Source organism: Magallana gigas, chromosome 7, assembly GCF_963853765.1.
Source record: "Magallana gigas chromosome 7, xbMagGiga1.1, whole genome shotgun sequence".
NCBI classification, from domain to species: Eukaryota; Metazoa; Mollusca; class Bivalvia; order Ostreida; family Ostreidae; genus Magallana; species Magallana gigas.
In genome coordinates this window covers 24,081,323-24,101,983 of record NC_088859.1, presented here as the reverse complement: position 1 = coordinate 24,101,983, position 20,661 = coordinate 24,081,323, and the positions used below count along the sequence as shown (strand labels likewise).

At 31.7% G+C, this 20,661-nt stretch overlaps 1 protein-coding gene across 1 annotated transcript; it reads right to left on the bottom strand.

Annotated features, from left to right (window-relative positions):
• Positions 1 to 630: 630 nt before the first annotated feature.
• Positions 631 to 20,607, bottom strand: LOC105329118 (mitotic spindle assembly checkpoint protein MAD1). The gene is made up of 16 exons (XM_011430291.4): positions 20,461 to 20,607; positions 17,741 to 17,928; positions 17,264 to 17,424; positions 16,910 to 17,092; positions 16,584 to 16,708; positions 16,334 to 16,415; positions 16,014 to 16,144; positions 13,948 to 14,062; positions 11,398 to 11,456; positions 5,895 to 5,981; positions 5,440 to 5,584; positions 5,077 to 5,268; positions 4,885 to 4,949; positions 3,536 to 3,626; positions 2,913 to 3,329; positions 631 to 2,241 (listed from the first exon to the last, which is right to left on the bottom strand). Exons 2-16 carry the CDS (start codon positions 17,913 to 17,915, stop codon positions 2,083 to 2,085), a joined length of 2,187 nt encoding a protein of 728 aa, XP_011428593.2. The 5' UTR covers positions 17,916 to 17,928; positions 20,461 to 20,607; the 3' UTR covers positions 631 to 2,082.
• Between the last annotated feature and the right edge of the window lie 54 nt (positions 20,608 to 20,661).

The window sequence follows — 20,661 nt, the reverse complement described above, 5'->3', positions numbered from 1 at the left end:
ATTCTATTTTGTAACATATGCTATTTCTATTTTAAACTTTCAACCCCTATCTGGGGCCCCAGTATTGGTCCCGGGGTTGCCTTTAACAATTTAGAATCTACACTATTTGAGAATGTTTGCGTAGCAATCTCACATATGGTAGTGATGTAGTTCTTGAGAAGAAGATTTTTAAACATTTTTCCTATGCATTTCTATGATAAACATTGAACCCCTTCTGGGGCGCCACTCTTTTTTACTATATATACAAGCTTTTGGGTAAATATTGGCATTTCTGAAGCAGGGGTTCTTGAGGAGAATATTTATTTAAAGACACACACCCTATACTCACTGTTTCGCAATTATCTCCCTTTTAAAAAAGGTTAAACCCTTTATTTTAACATTTTAGAAACCCTTTTCCATTAGGATGCTTTGTACCAAGTTTGGTTAAAATTGATTCAGTTGTTTTTGAGAAGAAGTCAAAAATGTCAGCAAGCATATATACGAGACTGGCTGTGGGTTTCCTTTGATGAAAAACATCGTTTAGGCATTTCGAACATGTATATTTACATGTATAGCGACAACTGCTCTCCGATCAAACATCACATTATTTTTTTTACTAATATCTAAATATTAAGGCATTTTTTAAAGATATTAATCACAATTTTTTATTTTATGTATTTTAACATCTTGAGGCCATTCAACTTGCCAGTATGAAAGCTATAACATTTACAGTGCATTTTGATACAGCTTTTCAACCATGAATAAGCACAGTTTAGCAACACAAAATGTTTATTAACTTTTACACTATATCAGTTCAAACTCACTGAAATTGTTTCATTTGTAATTCATTTAAGAAACGTTTACCTAGCCAGGTAAAAATTTATGAATTGTACTCTCTGTCAAGTTTGCATAAGTAGGGTTTTATAAGTTTTTCATTGAATTCAGCGATTTCAACTCAAACTACTTTCTATAATTGTTAAACATTAATGCCATTTCACTTTACATTGCTTAAAATGTGTTAAAAACAAGTATAAATCAAGAAATATTGGTAAAACCATGCATCACGTAACACTTATGTTATAACCGATAACTGTAAACTCTCTACATCATCCATAAAATATTCCGGATTGCTCACAATGAGGTCATGCGACAATCAAAAGACCTTAACACCTTTATTTTCTACATATTTAATAATAATCCATTCATCAACAAGAAATATATTTAGGTGGCCAACTTCGGTTTTCATTGCACAATACCTGTATTTTGCACAGCATAGCAGCATGAAATAAAAATTATTTTTCCATTATTTTTCAAATATTAAACAATCAAAAAACAACAGAAAAAAGGAATTTAAAAGAAAATGAAACTGAAAAAATTTCAAATTGATAAAAAAGTGGATGCAGATGTCATTGCTCACTTACAACATTATGATTAACTAAAACAAAAATGAATTCTCCATCATATTCCTAACAAGCACATACCATTTCTATAGATTGCAACATTACTTCAAGTAAAACAGCTTATATAAACAATCATATTTTAATTTCACCTTTATCAGCACTTTTTGAATTTATCTCTCTTATAGTCTGTCCCAAGATATTTTTGTCACATATTTTCCTAAATTATTTGTTATTTAGAAATGCCTCTTGGTTCAGATGATGTTCATTCAATAATATGAAAAAATCCTGAGATTTCTTCTTGAAACGACCCCTTTAGCTTGTCAGGTTTCAAAACACACCTAAAGATAAAAAGTCTATGGGGATTTTCCATTGCTAAAGAGATGAAAGAAAATTGTGCGAGGTATTCCAAGAGACTTAATTAATTAAGCTTTCGAATAGACAAAGATGTCAACATTCCCCATTATAAATCTCCGTAGGAAATCTGTTTTCAGTCTTGTGAATTTTTACAAGGGAAAAATGATAATGTGTGAATGAAGGTATCTTGAAAATTTTCTCTTTAATCATTTTCAATTGCACTTCTTTCACAGGTATGTGTATTTTTATTAAAAATTGTCCAAATGTGCAGCATAAATATCTTGGGACAGACTTTAAATTAATATGATAGTGCTGCAGTAGGCCTCCTTAAATGAATAAACACAAACATTTAACTAATATTCACAGTCTGACGACTGAACAAGTCTAACGTCACAGCACTTAGGAATGCTGGGATAGAGTTTCTTTTAGAGATGTATGTTTCTATGTGATCCTGCAGTGTCTCAGCAAAATCTGTTGCTAAGAATTGAACCCCTCCACCTGGTGATTGCTACCAAAGAAAATAGGGGAAAACGAAGGTTAAACATGCAAATACATGTTCATACAGTCATACATATACGTTTATCACATAAATAGAAAAAGTTTATTATGAAAAAGACAAGAGGTCCATGGGCCACATCGCTTAATGAAGTCAATATACAAAATATCTAGACAATGTAGTAAAATAAATGTAGATCCTGTTTAAATAAAAATCAATTCTTTCTCCTGGACATTCTTATGTTTATAAACAAGTCCCTTTTCTAACAGGATGATTTTAAGGTCATTATGTCATATCACTAGTTGAGCAGTGCAGTTCTCAAAAAAAATTCTAAACAATTGTTTATATTTGGGATATACACCTACATTAAACTCTGAACCCCTTGTGAGGTTGATAAATCGTTCAGGGGCCAAATCTTAACAATTTTAAAAAATCAGCAATATCTTAAAATGCTGGTGTATAAGTTAAACCATATATTATAACATTTCAGTTTTAGTGAATTATTAAAATGTTTTCCTTTATAAAATTGGATCCTCAATGTGGCTCCACCCTACTCCTCAAGATTTTGATTTTAACTTGAGCCTTCCACTCAGGTGAGCTTAAAAAAAGAATGTTCCTTTATGGAAAAAAAATTTATACAAACACTTTATCAGATTAGAGGTTGAATCTGCCAAGAATAATACCTCAAACATGAAGAAGTCTTCTGGGGATTCTGCATACAGACTGGTGATTTTGTATTTGTTAGCACACGGCATGTCTATTTTATAGCCCATCAGTTGATAGCACACCTCACGGAGCTCCTGGCTAGTCTTTTTAAACACTTCCAACAACCGTTTATTTTTAAGTTCCTCTGTCTCCAGCATCTTCTTCATTTCCTCCACTTCCTTAGAGGGACAAGGAGCCTCAGACATTTTCTGCTCAACCTGAAAGGTTACGTCTTGAGCCTGCCCTTTGGATTCCTCTAAGACTTCCACTCTTTTTTTCAAACGCTCATTTTCTTCCCTTAGTTTGATCAGCTCTTCTGCTCTCTTCTTTTGAGCTAACGCTGCAGGGTTCATGGTGAAGTGTAAAACCTTTAGTTTGCTGGGATCATAGTCACCCTAAAACAGACAATTATTTGAATTAATATGATGTGCTTGAATATGTTGATTTGCTATTTTTCGGCAATATCATGTAAATCTATCAAAGCCAGGATTTCATGTATTTGTAATAAGGTTAATGTTCAAGTAGCAAAAAGTTTAACAATAATTTGAGTTTTCTATAGTATAACTTATTATAATGGACTTATATACCAGTATATTAATACCTGAAGATGCTTCTGTTCAATTCTTGCTTCCAAAGTGTATTTTTCTTCTGATGTTTTTTCTAATTCTTTTTCTAAAAACGCTATTCTTTCTCTAGAAGTGATGAAAAAAACATAGGTAATCACAGATTACAAAGCTCACCTTAATGAGGCATCACCTTTATAAGACCATTTTTATCATATCAAATGAAAATCATATTTAATGATCTTGGATATTCATGGATACTGTTTTGACAAAATATCTTATATCATATGTTAAATAAAAAAAATGTTTGATAATCATGTTTATTTCACAGGTATTGTAAAATACAATGTTTATCAATACACTAATATAATTTTTACCATTTTACCAATTTAGAATCTACAATAGCCAAGGATGCTTGCATAGTAATCCCACAAACTGTGGCAATTCAGTTCTTGAGAAAATGATTTTTAAACATTTTCCCTATGTATTTCTATGTTTAACTTTGAACTCCTTCTGAGGCTAAAGTATTAGCCTTCCACAATTTAGAATTTTCATAATTTAAAGATACTTGCATAGTAATTTCACAAACTGTAGCATTGTACTTCTTGAGAAGAAGATTTTTAAACATTTCCCCTAAATGTGCTATGAAAAACTTTGAACACTTTCTGGGGCCCTAGTGTTGGTCCTGAGGTCATGGCTTTTACAACTTAGAATCTTCACTATTTGAGAATCCCTGCATAGTAATCTTACACTATCTATACTCTTACACAGCCTAAACTGTAACATTGTACTTCTAAAGAAGGAGATTCTTAAGGTGGAATAACACATCATCACAAAATGGCTGACCGCTAATCGAAACGACATTTTGTTTTATTAAAAGGATTTTATGGACTGAAACATGTAACTTACTCCATGGCCGAGTGAATAAAGTGTCAGACTTGTGATCCGTATATCCCAAGTTCAAATCCCGCAGGGGCTTTTGTTGTTACCGGTACTTACTGGAATAATTATTTTAGATATTCATTTTTATTCCCCAAGCTGCAAATTTTTTGCTTATTTGACATTTGTACAGTTTATTTATCATTATATCTTTCATTATCAAAAAGTTCCAATTAATTGTAGTGACTTTTTCCAGGTGTGTTATTCCACCTTAAACATGTTTCCTATATATTTCTATGCTAGACTTTTAGACAATAAGTTTAAAATGTGAGAAGTTTACAAAGACAGATAGACGGATAATAGACAACAGGTGATCAGAAAAGCTCACTTGAACGTTTGGTTCAGGTGAGCTAACAAACCTCTTCCAGATCCTTTTTTTTTTTTTTAAAGAAAACCAGCTGAAGTCTAGTACACATATTAGATTACAATCACATGTGCCATATATTACCTTAATTGTAATATGAGACTTTGGTCAGAGGTTTCCTGAGACTGGGAAACTCCACTGGAGGCTTTCTATTAATAAATTACAATGTCATATTTTAGAAACTATACTATTTGCTCATCACCACCCCTCCCATACCCCCTCCAAAAAAACTGGAGGAAAGACTACAGTCTCCTTTTTTTTTTATTAGGTTCTTACCTCAGTGATGTTTAATGTTATATCCTGGTTTGTTGGGACTTTGGAAATCTCCGTTTCCATAGACTCTATCTGTTTCCTGTAACTCTCAAGAATATCCTCCAGTTGCTGGATCCGTGAAGATGCTGTGGTAGAGATGTTCACTGTAACCTCACTTTGGTAAGAGTCAATCAAGCTCTTGTACATATCTCTTTCCTGATGTCAAAACAAAGCTTAGTCTTTAGATTTATCAAATTCAATTGGCCTGATAAAAAATCTCGCGCTAGTACCATTATACATTGTACTTCGATAATTGCTACAAAGATCTTCATAATGATAAATTTTTATAATACAATTGCAAGGAAAATCACACCTCTTATAATTTACCTTTGATATCAGGAGAAGCTTCCGCTGGAGTCTTTTGATAAACTGCATCTGTTGCTGAGTCTTTGTTTTCTCTGTGGTCAGCTGGGCAACCAAATTCTCCTGATTTTGTGAAGCTTTTTTTAATGCTTCTTCTTTTAAATGCACACTGTCAACATTGTCGTTTTATTGAACATCATTATTCAGAATAATAAAAATCCATCTTTCCCATAATTATAATACCTGCCAACCTTGTATAATTAAATGTTGGGTCATTCAGGTGTTATGTGTTGGATCATTGCAGGCAACATAATTTATTTTTAGATCTTATCATGATATAAAAGCAATCTAGAATTATAATTAAAAATATGGGTGAGCTTGCAGGAATGTAAATAACTAAGCATTGATAAAAAAAAATTTATAATATTAAACACAGGTATGTTAAGTTGAAATATCAACTGGTTTTCAAAAGCACTAACCTTGATTGTAATTCACCTTGCTTTTCCAACATAATAGCTTGGGATTCTTGGAGGTATTTTAATCTTTGGTTTAACTGTGATGGAGTTCTACACATAAAAAGTACTTGTAAATTTACAGTTCAACAAAGTTTAACTTGAAATGTCTAGTTCGAAAGGTTTCATATACAATAAAACTCGGTTATAGCGAAGTCCTATGGACCAATGGATTTACTTTGTTATATCCGTAATTCGTTATATCAGTTTATTATACTTTCATGTTAAATACTGAAATCTGATTGGTTAAGACACAGTTGACAATCCGTTCTATTACCCTCAGCGTTAGCAACACACTTAGCAATGGGTAACACAACAAATTGTTACATGCGCGTTAATTATGCGCATACGGTTCTGTGTAGAATTCACGTCATTTCTATATAAAAGTAGTAAAAAAATTCTCTAATATTAAGACATTCAGTATAATAAAATAAATAGAGCCTGTTTGGGATGGTAACAGTTGAAATTGACAACCCTTGAAAACCATTGTCAACCTCTGCTTCGCGTCGGTTGACAATGGTTTCCTCGGGGTGTCAATTTCAACTGTTACCCTCCCAAACAGGCACTATTTATATAATAACAAATTTGTAATAATAACTATAACAAATTCACTTCATGTTTTCTTTCACCAGACTATAATTTTTGCTAATTGGGGCTTTAAATAAAACACATTACTTTGATACCTTTAATAATCAGATTGTGAATTGAAAAATTTATATGAAAATAAATTCATTCAAATTATTATGTTAAATGGTAGTGCAAACTTTTTTATTTTGTAAAGAAATTCGTTATAAAAGTGTTAAATTTCATCATTATTATTTACCTCTACGGGATTCAAAATAAGTTTGCTATATCTGTAAATTTGTTATATGAGAATTCGTTATATCCGTAAAATTTGGCAAAGATTTGATAAGAATTTGATTGGGGACTTTTAAAACTTCGCTATATCTGAGAATTTGTTATATCCGTGTTCGTACTATACAAGTTTCACTGTAATAGGAATATGATCAGTTACTGTAAAGGTATTATATTTGATTTTCTAGTCTATTTAATGCTTTTGGAGGAAAGTGGCTTCAATTAAATCAAGTAAATAGTTAAATCCTTGCATATATGTAAGAAAATAGGTACTATCAGAAAAACTTTAATTCAAACCAATGCAAACTTGTTGAAAAATCAATCATTAATTTTGTCAAACATTATACAAACACTAACTACCATATGTTAACAGTTCATTGAGTGACAGGACATTATGGTGTGAATTTTTTCAGTTAATTAAGCATACAAGTTTTATATTTTGCTATTAAATGTATATATTTTTATTACTCTTAGCCAAAAACAACTAGAGATATTGTAAGCTTGCTTATAACAAAGTAACATCACCCGTCCCTAGCACTTTGTAATAAGCGTGTTTTACTGTAGTTCTTCAGAAGAAGATTTTAAAAACATTTTCCCTCTATAATATTCAGGGTTGTCTCTAAGACCCGGGGGGCGGGGAATTCCCCCGCTTATAATTTCTTACTTACCCAGCTAATATTGCATTTCAAACACAATCTATCTATAAGCTAGACCCCCAAACCCCCTTCTACTTTTTTACTTCTTCCTCCTACTTCAATTTTTAGAGACAACCCTGAATATTAAATATTGTATGTTAAATTTTGACCCCCTTCTGGGGCCTCAGTATTAGATTGAGCGTCACAGCATTAATAATTTAGAATTTACACTTTTTGAGAATGCTAACATAGTATTTTGACAAATTGACAAATTTTCCATACATATTTCTATGTTAAAGTTTTAACCGTCCTTGGTCCAGGGGTCACTAATTCAAAAATATTGAATCTATATTATCCAACATTGCATGCATGGTAATCCCGCAAAATGTAGCATTGTAGTTCCTGAGAAGAAGATTTTTAAACATTTCCCTATTTACTTCTATGTTAAAGTTTGAACCCCTCTTGGGGCCCCAGTATTAGTCCGTGGGTCATGATTTTAACAATTTAGAATCTACAATAGCCAAGGATGCTTGTATAGTAATCCCACAATCTGTTGCACTGTGATCTTGAGAAGAAAATTTTCAAACATGTTCCCTATATATTTCTATGATAACTTTGAACATCCCCTGGGCCCCAGTACTAGGATCACAATTTTAACAATTAAGAATCTTTACAATTCGAGGATGATTGAATAATAATCTCACAAACTGTAGCATTGTAGTTCTTGAAAAGAAGATTTTCAAACACTTTCCCTATATACTTCTATGTTAAACTTTGGACCCCTTCTGGGGCCCCAGTGTTGGTCCGGGGGTCATGGTTTTTACAATTTAGAATCTACAGTTTGAAGATCTTTGCATAGTAATCTCACCAACTGTAACACTGTAGTGTAGAAGAAAATTTTTAAACAATTTTTCAATTTGTATGTTAACCTTTGAACCCGTCTTGGTGGCATAGTCTTAGCCTGGGGTTAGAATCTACAATAGCCAAGGACGTATGCAAAGTAATATCCTATATACTATAGCATTGAGGTTCGTGAGAAGAAGATTTTTAATATTTACAAGCTTTTGTGTAAATATTGGCATTTCTGGTGCATTGGTACTTGAGAAGAAGATTTTTAAAGACACACAACCTATACTCACTGTTTTGCAATTATCTCCCCTTTAAAAAGGGCTTAGCACTTAATTTATAATCCTCTTCCCATAAGGATGCTTTGTACCATATTTGGATAAATTTGGCCTAGTAGTTTTAGAGAAGAGGTCAAAAATGTGAAAAGTTAACAGACGGACAGACAGATGGATGACAGACAACTGGTGATCAGAAAAGCTCACTTGAACCTTTGTTCAGGTGAGCTAAAAAGGATAAAAATACATCAACGCGGCCATTTCAGAGGGGGGGAATGATAATTTAACAATTAACAAAGGAAGCTTTGTATTAAATTTTACCTTCTAATCATTTCCATTCATACAAGACATGACACACAGGTTTTAAGCATTTTTCAAACAATGTTAGAGTCATAGATTAAAACCTATACTTGAATTGATTATCTCTGATACACAGTTGGGATTCATGAAAGGTAGATATATTGGTGAAAACACAAGATTTGTTTATGACATAATGGCATACATTACACAAAATCAGAATATATAAATGGGTTATTAGTTTTGATCAACTTTGAAAAAGCTTTCAGTTCAATTTCCTGGTCCTTTATACACAAGGTTTTAAATTACTTTGGTTTGGGGAAAATCTATATAGACTGGATTGATATTTTAAACACAAATTTTAAAGCATCTGTTCTACAATGTGGACATCTATCATATCTATCTATCAGTATAGAAGAGGTTGTAGACAGGAAGATCCTATTGCCCCATATTCATTCCTGCTCTGTGCAGAAATTTTATCTATTCTTATAAAACAAAACAGTAATATAAAACTAAGGCATCTTTGTTAATGATAAGGAACATAAATTTTCACAATATGCGGACGATAATTTGCTAATTAACTCTTGACAACTCACTTAATTCTTTATTTGCTGCTCTTGATGACTTAGAATTTTTTTTTCAAAATTTTCTGGTTTAAAGGACTGGGTTACAATTGTTGAAACCCTAATTTTGCCAAAACTTAATCATTCATTTATTTCTCAGTTCTTCCCTCACCAAAATGTGAAAAAATAACTTTACTTTGTTAAGATTTGAATTTATGTGGAAATAAAAATGTGATAAAGTAAAAAGAGTTGTTGAATCTCAAGACGACTTATCTGCTTTTTATCAAGTCATTAAAATGCTTTTGGATTAAGAAATTAACAAAAAATAACAAGTCATGGTTAACAATAAATGGTAGAGACATTGTAAATAAAATACTTGATTTTGGTGATGCATTTATCTCAGATGTTTTGATACCTAAAAATGATTTTTGGTATGATGTTTTTACCTCATGGATATATGTAATGAAGAATAATGAAAATGATTGTATATGTATGTGAAAAACAATTTTTTCATATGTTCCAGTATGGTTAAATTCTAATATAAGGATTAATAATAACAATGTTTTCTTTAAACAATGGTATCAAAATGGTGTTAAAAATGTTGGTGATTTTTTATCAAATGACGGTAATTTTTATCAAAAAACATGTTTCAGCAAAATTTCAATATTTCAAGAATATGTGTAATGCAGTACAATAGTATTATTACTGCTATTTCCAGTTTTTTGAAATGTGTGTCATTGAACAGAAATGTTGTGGAAGAAATATGTGGTCCATATCTCTAACCTTATTATCTTGAAAATATTTTATTAAATGAGAACAGTACAGAATCCTTCATACGATTCTTCCTGTATGTTATTACCTTAAAAAAAATTCAAAATTAAAACCGATGACTGTTGTAGATTTTGTGGCACTGATATAGAAACTATATTGTACATGTTTGTTATGTGTGAAAAAATATTACCTCTGTGTAGCTTGCATATACATGTATAAACAACCTCTAATTGAGTCAGTTATAATGTTATCAATATTATTTTATATGATACACCATTAAATGGCAGCAACAAGGTAATAAATTTTATTATATTATGTTGCAAACAATATACTTTTTTTTTTTTACTTTTTACTCTTTTTTATATGTTTTACTTATATTTGTGTGGACTTTCATATCATTTAAGAATGAAATATTACATTGTAGGATGTGTAGCAATACACAATTCAAAATTGTCAATTTTTGATAACCAGTGGTCACTCTGGAAAAATATTTTTAAACAAAACTAGTTGTGTAATACTTCATATTTTTTTTAGTAACAAGAGCAGTAATGTTATTTTTGCCATTTTAGTAGAAAAAAATCATTTTTATAAAAAATAAATTCAGCATGAAAATGCAGCTCATATTGCTTTAAGAGAAACCTTTGGAATTGTCAGGAAGGCCTTTGATTTTTCAAATTAATATAACGAATACATTATAAAACCTGTTTCCTTTCCCCCTTTCATGATTACAATCATTTGAAGCTTTCTTGAAATAATTTGAAATATTGAAATAATTTAATTTTGAATAATATAATGCTATAAAGTTGAAGAAAGAGACTTATTACTTTCTGAATCTGCATGTTTCGTTAATGAATTTATGTACAGCAGCAAAAATCAAAATTCATTTTCTAAAAACTAATTAATATGTATGCTTCCAATGGAATAATTTTGTTTAGTCAGGCAAGCTTTTTGAAAAGCTATTACTCTTATGACCTTAACCTTGGCCTAGAGACTTTGTTCATGGTCAACAAACACTTTAACCACATGTACTTTGTTGTTGAAGTATAAGCCAAACTGGACCAAGGGGAGGGAGTATATGATCTGGACAAGAATTTTACACATAACTCTACTATGACCTTAACCTAGGACCTCTAACATTGGTTAAAGTTAGCAAGTTGTGTCTAATCAAGCTGTGGCTCATGCTTATTAATAACTTTCTTTTGCAAATGTGTAATATTCAAAAGCATACTCAAGTGATCCATTTTCAGACTTGACCTCTTCCCACTTTATTAGTTTGTCCTTCAGTTCCTAAAGAAAAGCACTTAACATTTAATAGTTGCTGATTTATATATATATATATATATATATATACACACACATGGCTCATATTCTACTTTGTTTTACTGTTAGTGAGCAATTACTGTAAATTCCTTATCAAACATGAGGAATTACCAGTAATATCCACAAAAATTGCGAAATGCACATCTTGCTGATTTTGGAATCTCGCTTTTATTTTTGGACAGATGTATAATAAATGAAACTATGATCAAATTTTGATATATGCAATTTTATATTCTCGCAATTTGATGCAAAATGGTTGAATCCCGAAATTAAAAACTGTATGAAAAAGGAATCTATAAATTTTCAATTTTGTGCTTCTCTTTATTTAGTAATGTCAACATTGTACAAAATCATGAGTTTTTCAAAATTTAATGATAAATAAAAGATCTTTTTTAAGTTGTGAATAGCTGCAGGTCTTTAGCTATCGGTCTGAAAAAGTTCGGATGGATGACCTTGGAGCTACACTGCCTCCCATAGTAAAAATCTGCAAGTTACAGCGCAAAAAAATTTGTGCTAGTTTTAAACTGATTAACCTTATTTTCACACAAATTCTGTGGAAAAAATTAGCACCATTTTATTTTTCAGTCAATTTACTACTAATATTGGTACTTAACTTGCCTCAAACTCTCTCTTAAACACGCTGATCTCAGAAATTGAAGTATGTTAAATTCACTGTCAAGATCTAGAGTCGCCATTTTTGTATGTAAACAAACTGCACCACTTCACTTTGCAGGGCAGCTAGGTGATGGTTTTTAAAACAAGTGTTTATATCTGTAGTTAAATGTCCAAGGAATTTTTTAAAAATAAAATATTTGTATATAATGTGTTCGGAAATAAGTCCAAAACTAGCCGTAAAATGCATATTTTTACTATGGGAGGCATTGTAGCTCCCAGGTCTCAATTTTTTCAGACTGGGAGCTACAACCTACAGCTAGGTTGTGAAGAGAAAACAATTATAGCTTTTACTCAAAAATAAGGAAATATATGAACCTGTTCACTCAGTTAAATAGATGTAAACTAGAGGTACTGTGAGCAAGCTCACAATTGATACCCCCCGCTAAGATAAAAATCATAATGCGTGTATTTTTCCAATTATAGAAAATATTGGATGAATCTATTTCACCGTCCATTTTCTATAAATAACAACTGCTCTATTTTTTTTAAAACTGTTGGTCATAAGCAATATTTGTGTGAAGTAAGAACATTCAATGCTTCTCCATAAAAAAGATAATGACCGGACATAAATTTTGCACTTTTTCTGCCAGTGACCTTGACCATGCCCAAATGACCTTGGGTTAAGGTCATGACGCACCCTTTGGCCCTAAGTAATATTTGTGTGAAGTTAGAACATTCAATGCTTCTCCATAAGAAAGATAATGACCGGACACGAATTTTGCACTATTTTCCCAACGACCTTGACCTTGCCCAAATGACCTTGGGTCAAGGTCATGACATACCCTTAGGTCATAAGCAATCTTTGTGTGAAGTAAGAACTTCCAATGTTTCTCCATAACAAAGATATGGACGGGACACAAATTTTGCACTTTTTCTGCCAGTGACCTTGACCTTACCCAAATGACCTTGAGTCAAGGTCATGACACACCCTCAGGTCATTAGCAATCTTTGTGTGAAGTAAGAACTTCCAATAACTCTCCATAAGAAAGATATGGTCTGGACACGAATTCTGTATTTTTTTTGCCAGTGACCTTGACCTTGCCCAAATGACCTTGGGTCAAGGTCATGACACACCCTTAGGTCATAAGCAATCTTTGTGTGAAGTAAGAACTTCCAATAATTCTCCATAAGAAAGATATGGACCGGACACGAATTTTGTATTTTTTCTGCCATACCAATGTTTCTCCATAAGAAAGATATGGACCGAACACGATTGCACAGACAGATGGACGGACAGACGGACAAGGTGATTCCTATATACCCCCCAAACTTCGTTTGCGGGGGGTATAATAACATGTTGATAATGCAATGCAGAAATTGTCATTATCACCAGACTATTACTTTAGATCTGTAAACGTTAATTTTTAAGTACTTCATGTTTCAAAAATCTTGATCAACAGTTTCTTCATTTTTTGGGTGCATTTTATAAATAGGAACAGCAGCTTTTTCACTATTTTACAACAAACTTTGGGGGTGCGTGTTATACACAGGTGTGTGCTTTACACTAGATTTTATGGTACTTATTAATTAGATAGAGTCTTTCCCCAAATATGATGATGAACAAAAGCAAGGATGATTTTACAGATATTATTGTTTCTTGAGAATGTATGAAATGGTCCATTAATTACTACAAAATTTTTATAAATTTTAAAGCCTATCATCTGTATCTAATGCTGATATTGAAAATTCCAAAAATATTAACAGCAAAACTATTACTTTCTTTTTATAAAACACTGCACATTTGCATCAATCTGGCCATTAAGTAGCATATAAGCTATCTTACCTCATTTTCAGCTTCCAATACAGACAGTCTCTCACAGCGAAATTCATTTCTCTCCAATTTGTGCTTCATGTTCTCTACTTCTTCTTTCAATAAAGCATTGTTTTCTTGAGTTTCTCTGCATAAAATTTTTTTCATTCAATTGTAATCAAATACCTGCCCAGCAGTATCTATTAGAAAGGTTTAGCATTTGAACGTGTACATCTATAGGTATGTGTTGGGCTACAAGTATGTTTACACGTACACATACCAAAATTTGGTTAAGTTTAATAAATTGTAAGTACCGGCATATGCCTACATGTAAAATAATTATAATTACCGGGTAACATTTTTAACACTTTCAGTTTACTCTAACTGTTAATGAAATGATTTAATGAATTTGCATGATGAAAACAGTCATCTTGAATTTATCGTCTGCTTTACATAAAACATTGTCTGATGTACACTTAGTCTACATTTTTATCAAAAGTTGCTACAAGTTTTAACATCCATGTACTTTTGATTCTACAAGTTATGAACTACTTGTAGAATTATGCAGTGTACAGAAATTATGATCTAATACACATAAAACTAGGGGATTCTCCAAGTTACACATACTCATACACGTTTAAATTGTTAACCTCTCCATTCTTCCATCAAAATCAATCATACTATAAACAAATGAACAAAACACTTATAAAATGTACCGGTACCTCAATGTTTGAATCAATCCAACAGTAATCAAAATAACTTAGTATTTAAAACATCTAACAAAATACTCATCTGATCATATCAGAGGAACTTGAGTACACATATGTATAAACTTAAAAATCTAAGCCATTAAATATGCTTGCAAAATAGATTTTTTAAAAAAAAACCTGAACTGAACTTTCTTTTTATTTAAAAATAGGTTTTAGAATTACATCTGTCAAATTTCTGATCCTTGGTTGCTTGCATGATGGAGATTTTGCTTATTTTACAGTCCCTGTACAAGACTTAAATGTTTAAGTTGCGGTACTGGATTCAGAACGTCATACTTTGTGTAGATTATATTACTGTATTTTGCCTAATATAATAATACACACTTTTTTTCTAGAATATTAATTTGTGAAAAAGAAGTAAGTATTTTACATCACAATGGAATTTTGACACTTTTTTAACAGGTAAAGCATTGGATATCGTAACCTTTATACAGAAATGCTACTTCTGTTTGTTTATTGCAGTATAAGGGGTTGTTAGAAATGCAATGTGTATTGTAGCACAGCCCAACAATGCTTCGCATGATTTCAGGTTTTTTTTGTTTGAAGTGTTTTTTAATAATTGGAGTTTGAATCCCCTAAAGTACTACGATTGAATATTTTTTGGTCAAAAATGATAATGTCATGTTAATTTAATTTTTTTTTTACTTCTATTAGATTAATAAATTAAAAAATCAATAAATTGAAAATATATATATATATATATATATATATATATATATATATATATATATATATATATATATATATATATATATATATATATATATATATATATATAAAAAGTCAAAGCCAATGCTCTCAGAACGTAATATGGCATATATTTTGAAGCCAATATTTCATAAGGAAGTTGCTTTTTTGCATCCTCTATAAAACTATGATATATTTAGTGATCTGTTTGTAGAAAATATTTTTAAATTATACATATCATCATCGGAAACCAATGGCTAGTCTTGCATATATTTACTCATTAAATTGAGCTGTTTGAAGAAAACTACTATGCAGAGTGTCAAGATTTTTAAAAAATTTGTGTCAGAATCATTATCGTTTATTGAATTTTTTAGTACATTAAAATTTCCTTGTATATTTTTCCCTGCATTACAATGACAGTTTGGTCAAAAGTCTTGGTGGGTATTGTACACCCGAACAACATTTTTTCACTAATTTACACACAACTGTGTGTAACTGTCTATACTAATTGTTTCTGCAAGCAGATACTTTGATTCGCAATTTCAAATGTGTACCTGTAGTATGGATTTTGGATACCAAAGTATTTGAAATTAAATATCATTTATTTCCTACCAGTACATATAAATTGCAATAAACATGAACCTCAGGTGCCCATTCTCCTGCTTTAACTTTTGAATTTCCTTCTCAAGACCAGACACAGAAACCAGTTTTTCCCTCATTGACCTGTTCACTATGGCATCCTCTTCTGATTGGCTGATCTTGTACTCAAGCTCCTACATAAAATCACCAAGAGTCATGGAATAGAGAAGCTAACAGAATAAACTGGATAGAAATACATGTACTACTAAAAACTTCAATTTTCTTTCAAAACAGAGGTTGACCAATTAAAACAAAGCCCGACCTTTTTCATTATCAATTAAAAAACCAGAGAAACAATATATTTTTTTAAAAATAGATTTTACCTTGATTTTAATTTCTGCTTTTTCAAATTTTGCCTTGTATTGGTTAAGATCAGCAATTTTCACTTGTAAATCTTTTGCTGCACTGAAAACATCAGAAATACCATTTATCAAAAACTGGTACACATATTAAATAAATGTATACAGTAAGATATTACAAATCAATTGGTGAAACGTGGCATTTTAGGAACACAAAACCCAGAAAGTATTACATTTATGTGCTATCCCAATGAATGCAGTACTTTATATATACCTCTTCTGGAGCTCTAGTAGAGCCTTGGTTTCCTCCAGATCACTTTTTGTGTTTCTCTGTTTGGCTTCAACTTCAAACAGCTGATTCCTCAATTCACTTTGCTCAGCTGAGGCTATGTCTTTGGTCTAGAAAAGAACCTTACAATTGATAAAAAATAATATTAAGTATTATTACTTGTATTACCGGTATTTTGTACATGTATAAAATACACTTTTTTCTTATGCCAATTTCTAAACTCAAAACCATAGATTCAATCAAAATGTCATGCCCTATAAATAATCATTACATGCACTAACAAGAGATCTTCAACAAAACATTAAGAGGACCTGTTGCACTTCTTCCTGCAGTCTAAAGATGTCACTCTGCATGGCAGACATACTGTCATTGTAGTGCTTCTTTTTGTGGGCGAGCTCTGCTCTCAGCTCCTGGTTCTCGGCTGTCACTTGTTCCTCTCTGCCACACAACACCAACAGCTTGCTCTGAACCTCTCTCACCTTCTCTTCCAGTCTCTATAAGTTCAATCAATCACACTATCAAATTGATTAATCAGTTACAATATTTTAACAAAATGAAAATTTGGGGACATAAATATTCATGAGATGTACATGTATAACATTTTATAGTTTATCATTTTAATATGTATTCAAGGAGTTAAGTAAAACTAAAATTGTTCTGATTACCTCTTTCTCACTTTGAACGAATTCAAAATCCTTATCAAATTCAACTCTAGATCTTTTTCTCGAAGTTTGCTCAGACATCAGCTCACTTTTGAGTTTATTAATTTCACACATTGCTTTCTTCATCTCTATGTCTTTTAACATTTCATCTTTCTTTTCTCTCGCTGAAAAAAAATTTGAAAAGAAACATGAAAAAATATTAAGGACGACAATCTTTTCCAGTTAACTGATTAATCAGTCGGAACAACATTAATGATTGTTAAAACAACATGTCACGCCTTTTCTGTTCAGCTTTTCATAAATCATTACTAAATTATACTAATATCACAATATAATAAATTTTCATTTCTTTATCATTCCTTGGGGGTATGTGGGACATAAAATGAATTGCTCTTTGACAAATTTCACTGCTAAAAAATTGAAGCATATCTATATCAGTAAATAAGTGGCAGAAAAAGAGCATGTCAACAGAAGATGTACCTAATAAGGAATTCCTAGAGAGAGATGAGCTCTCATAGGATAAACCAAGGTCTTCCGTAATATCTTGATCCAGATTGAATTGTAATCCACTTCCATTGTGCCTTGAGCCAGACAAGAACTGTTCAAAGTCCCGCTTCATTTTGATAACTGCAGTAGGTTCATCTGGTTTCTCCATTCTGAAAGTTTTCCTGAAAGACAATCAAAAGAGGCAAAATATCACTCACATGAATAACATGTAATGCTGGAACAAACATTATACATAAATATTTGAATATTCGTGACTGCTTTTTGATTCGTGCTTGAACATTCGTAGACGTCAATTACAAGGTATTAAGCATGTTTGATAGTTTATATGGTTATGTGATTGTATGTGTAGACTGTTTAAACACATTAATTTGAAGTTGATATTTAATGTAAAAGTATTCATTGAATATGGTGCACATTTATTTTTATGCAAATAATATTTAATGGGACTTAGACACGTTTTAAGTACAGCACAAGAATTGCTCCAAGGCCACAGTCTACACTATTAAGAATCAACAATATGTCAACATGCTTGCATGTAAGTAATACCATATATCATAGCATTTAAGTTTTTGATAATAATTAAGTTTAACACCCTCCTCTACTAAGTGGTCAAACCCTACCCCAGGGGATCATTATTTATACAAACATGAATCAACACTACCTGAAGATGTTTCCTCACAAGTTACAGCTTTTCTGTCCAAATGGTTTTTGAGAAGAATTTTCAAAAATTTCTATATAGATTCCTTTGTAAAAATTTGCCCTCCCCCCATTGTGGCTTAACCCTACCCCCATGGATAATGGTTTGAACCAGCCTGAATCTACACCACCTAAGGATTCTTTCACACAAGTTTAACCTTGTCTGGCTAAATGGATTTTGACAAGAAGATTTTAAAAAAATTTCTCTTAATATATTCCTAGGTAAAAATTCAACCCTACATTGTGGCCCTACCCTACACACAGGGATCATGATTTGAACAAACTTGAATCTAAACCACCTGAGGATGCTTTCACACAATTTTAAGATTTTCTGGTCAAATAGTCTTTAAGAAGATTTTTGAAAAAATACCAAAAAAATTTCAATAATGCCTAATCATCTCCTCCTTAAAGATGGCGTGATCCATCATTTTAAAAACTTGAATCCTCTTTACCCAATAATGTTTGTGCCAAATTTGGTTAAAATTAGCCCAGTGGTTCTGGAAAAGAAGTTGAAAATGTAAAAAAAAATTACAGACAGATGAACAGACAGACAGACGCTGAACAAAAAGTGATCAGAAAAGCTCAATCAAGCTTTCAGCTCAGGTGAGCTAAAAAACCAATAACAATCTTAATTCTGGAAATTTCCTGATCATTTAAAATTAAAGAAAAAAGTATCTTCAAAAAAGAAAAGAAGAGGCCCATGGGCCACATCGTTCACCTGAACGAACATCAGTTCCTTGTTATATTCTATTTCGTAGCATATTGGCATATTGGCATGTTGGTTTTAGAAAAGAAGTATTGTAAAAAAGTTTAAAGGCCAAATCAAACTGCACTGTGTTAAATATGCGCTTGGTCCAACGGTCATATCGTTTACATATTAGTGACTTCATGTACTACAGTGAAGTCGCCAATTCAGGGTCGTCTTGTGTGTGTTTTATGTCACTTTGTTTAAATTGAAGCAGAAAAAATAAATAAATGCATTGATCACAAACTATAAGCCTTTCTATCTTTGATCATTAAACGATATTTGAAAATTAACATTTACAGACCTTCCGAGATTAAGCGCTTTTGAGATGGAGATTTTCACACATCCTTGACATGCTACTTTCATTATTTATGCTTCAGCATGGTTGATGTGAAAGTTGTGGGAGGGCGTTAATGGTTGAAAAATATTGCACAGGCATTCAGTTATATGTCACAAATTATTCAGAATGATAACTGCTCAAATAAAGAATAAAAAAATTAAATTCAATTAAATGATCCATCCAGCTCAGATGTGATTTTGTTTGTCTTGTTTGTTATTTTTCTTTGAGTTTATTTTTCTTTTTGTGTCAATAAGGATATAATGACGATCGATCATTTCATTCTGAATCACGACTGTCATTTAAATTTAGAAATTGGTCCCTGTTACTTGGGTATCAGTAGTTATTAATATATGTTCTGATCGGCATTATTTGTTCAATGCTGCAAATCAATAAAAACGTGTTATGAGACATTCTACTACAGTTATTGCCGAGATCAAAGAGATGCCGCGGACATTATTCTCCAATATAGCCATATAGGTTGAAAATAAACAGAAAAAGGCTCGTCACCTATGTTACCTATAGAATATAGTTGTAATCATTGTAACCAAATAAAATAAGAACCCCTGATAAACAGAAAAAGGCTCGTCACCTCTGTTACCTTTTGTCACCAATAGAATAGTAATGTAACCATTGTTGATGGATGAAATTAAACCATCCAGCGGAAAGAAAATAAACAGTTTTGTCAAAGGTTATGATACTTTTGTCACCAGAAAACAGTGCCTTGTTACTGGTTACATATGAAATAGGGTAAAAGTCAGGACTAATTTCTGGCCATAAAATTCTAACCTCTATAACTGATATATGCATATACATATACAGATATATGGAGAAGAGGGGGTAGGGTCGGTGTTCGTCGGGTATATTATCTCATGGGTACAACTTGGGTGTAATTATGACATAATTATCACATACCAATAATTTTTCAAAAATGCACTCTCTGCAAAGTACTTTTAAAGTTTTGTTTAAAATGATTTCACATGGTTTTGCTTTCCTGCTCTGGCGAATTTTTAAAACACGGAAATGCTCAGTAGAAAGTAACAGCTGAACGGTTTTCATTGTGTATCCGGATTGTAAACACAACATGTTGTGAAGATATGCTATAATCGACTCTAA

Coding starts and splice junctions, on each gene's coding strand:
- LOC105329118 (XM_011430291.4), bottom strand. CDS start 17,915: ATGGAGAAACCAGATGAACCTACTGCAGTTATCAAAATGAAGCGGGAC. Junction 3,330..3,535: donor TTGAACAGAAGCATCTTCAG/GTATTAATATAC, acceptor TGTCTGTTTTAG/GGTGACTATGATCCCAGCAA. Junction 2,242..2,912: donor AAGACTTCTTCATGTTTGAG/GTATTATTCTTG, acceptor TTTCTTTGGTAG/CAATCACCAGGTGGAGGGGT.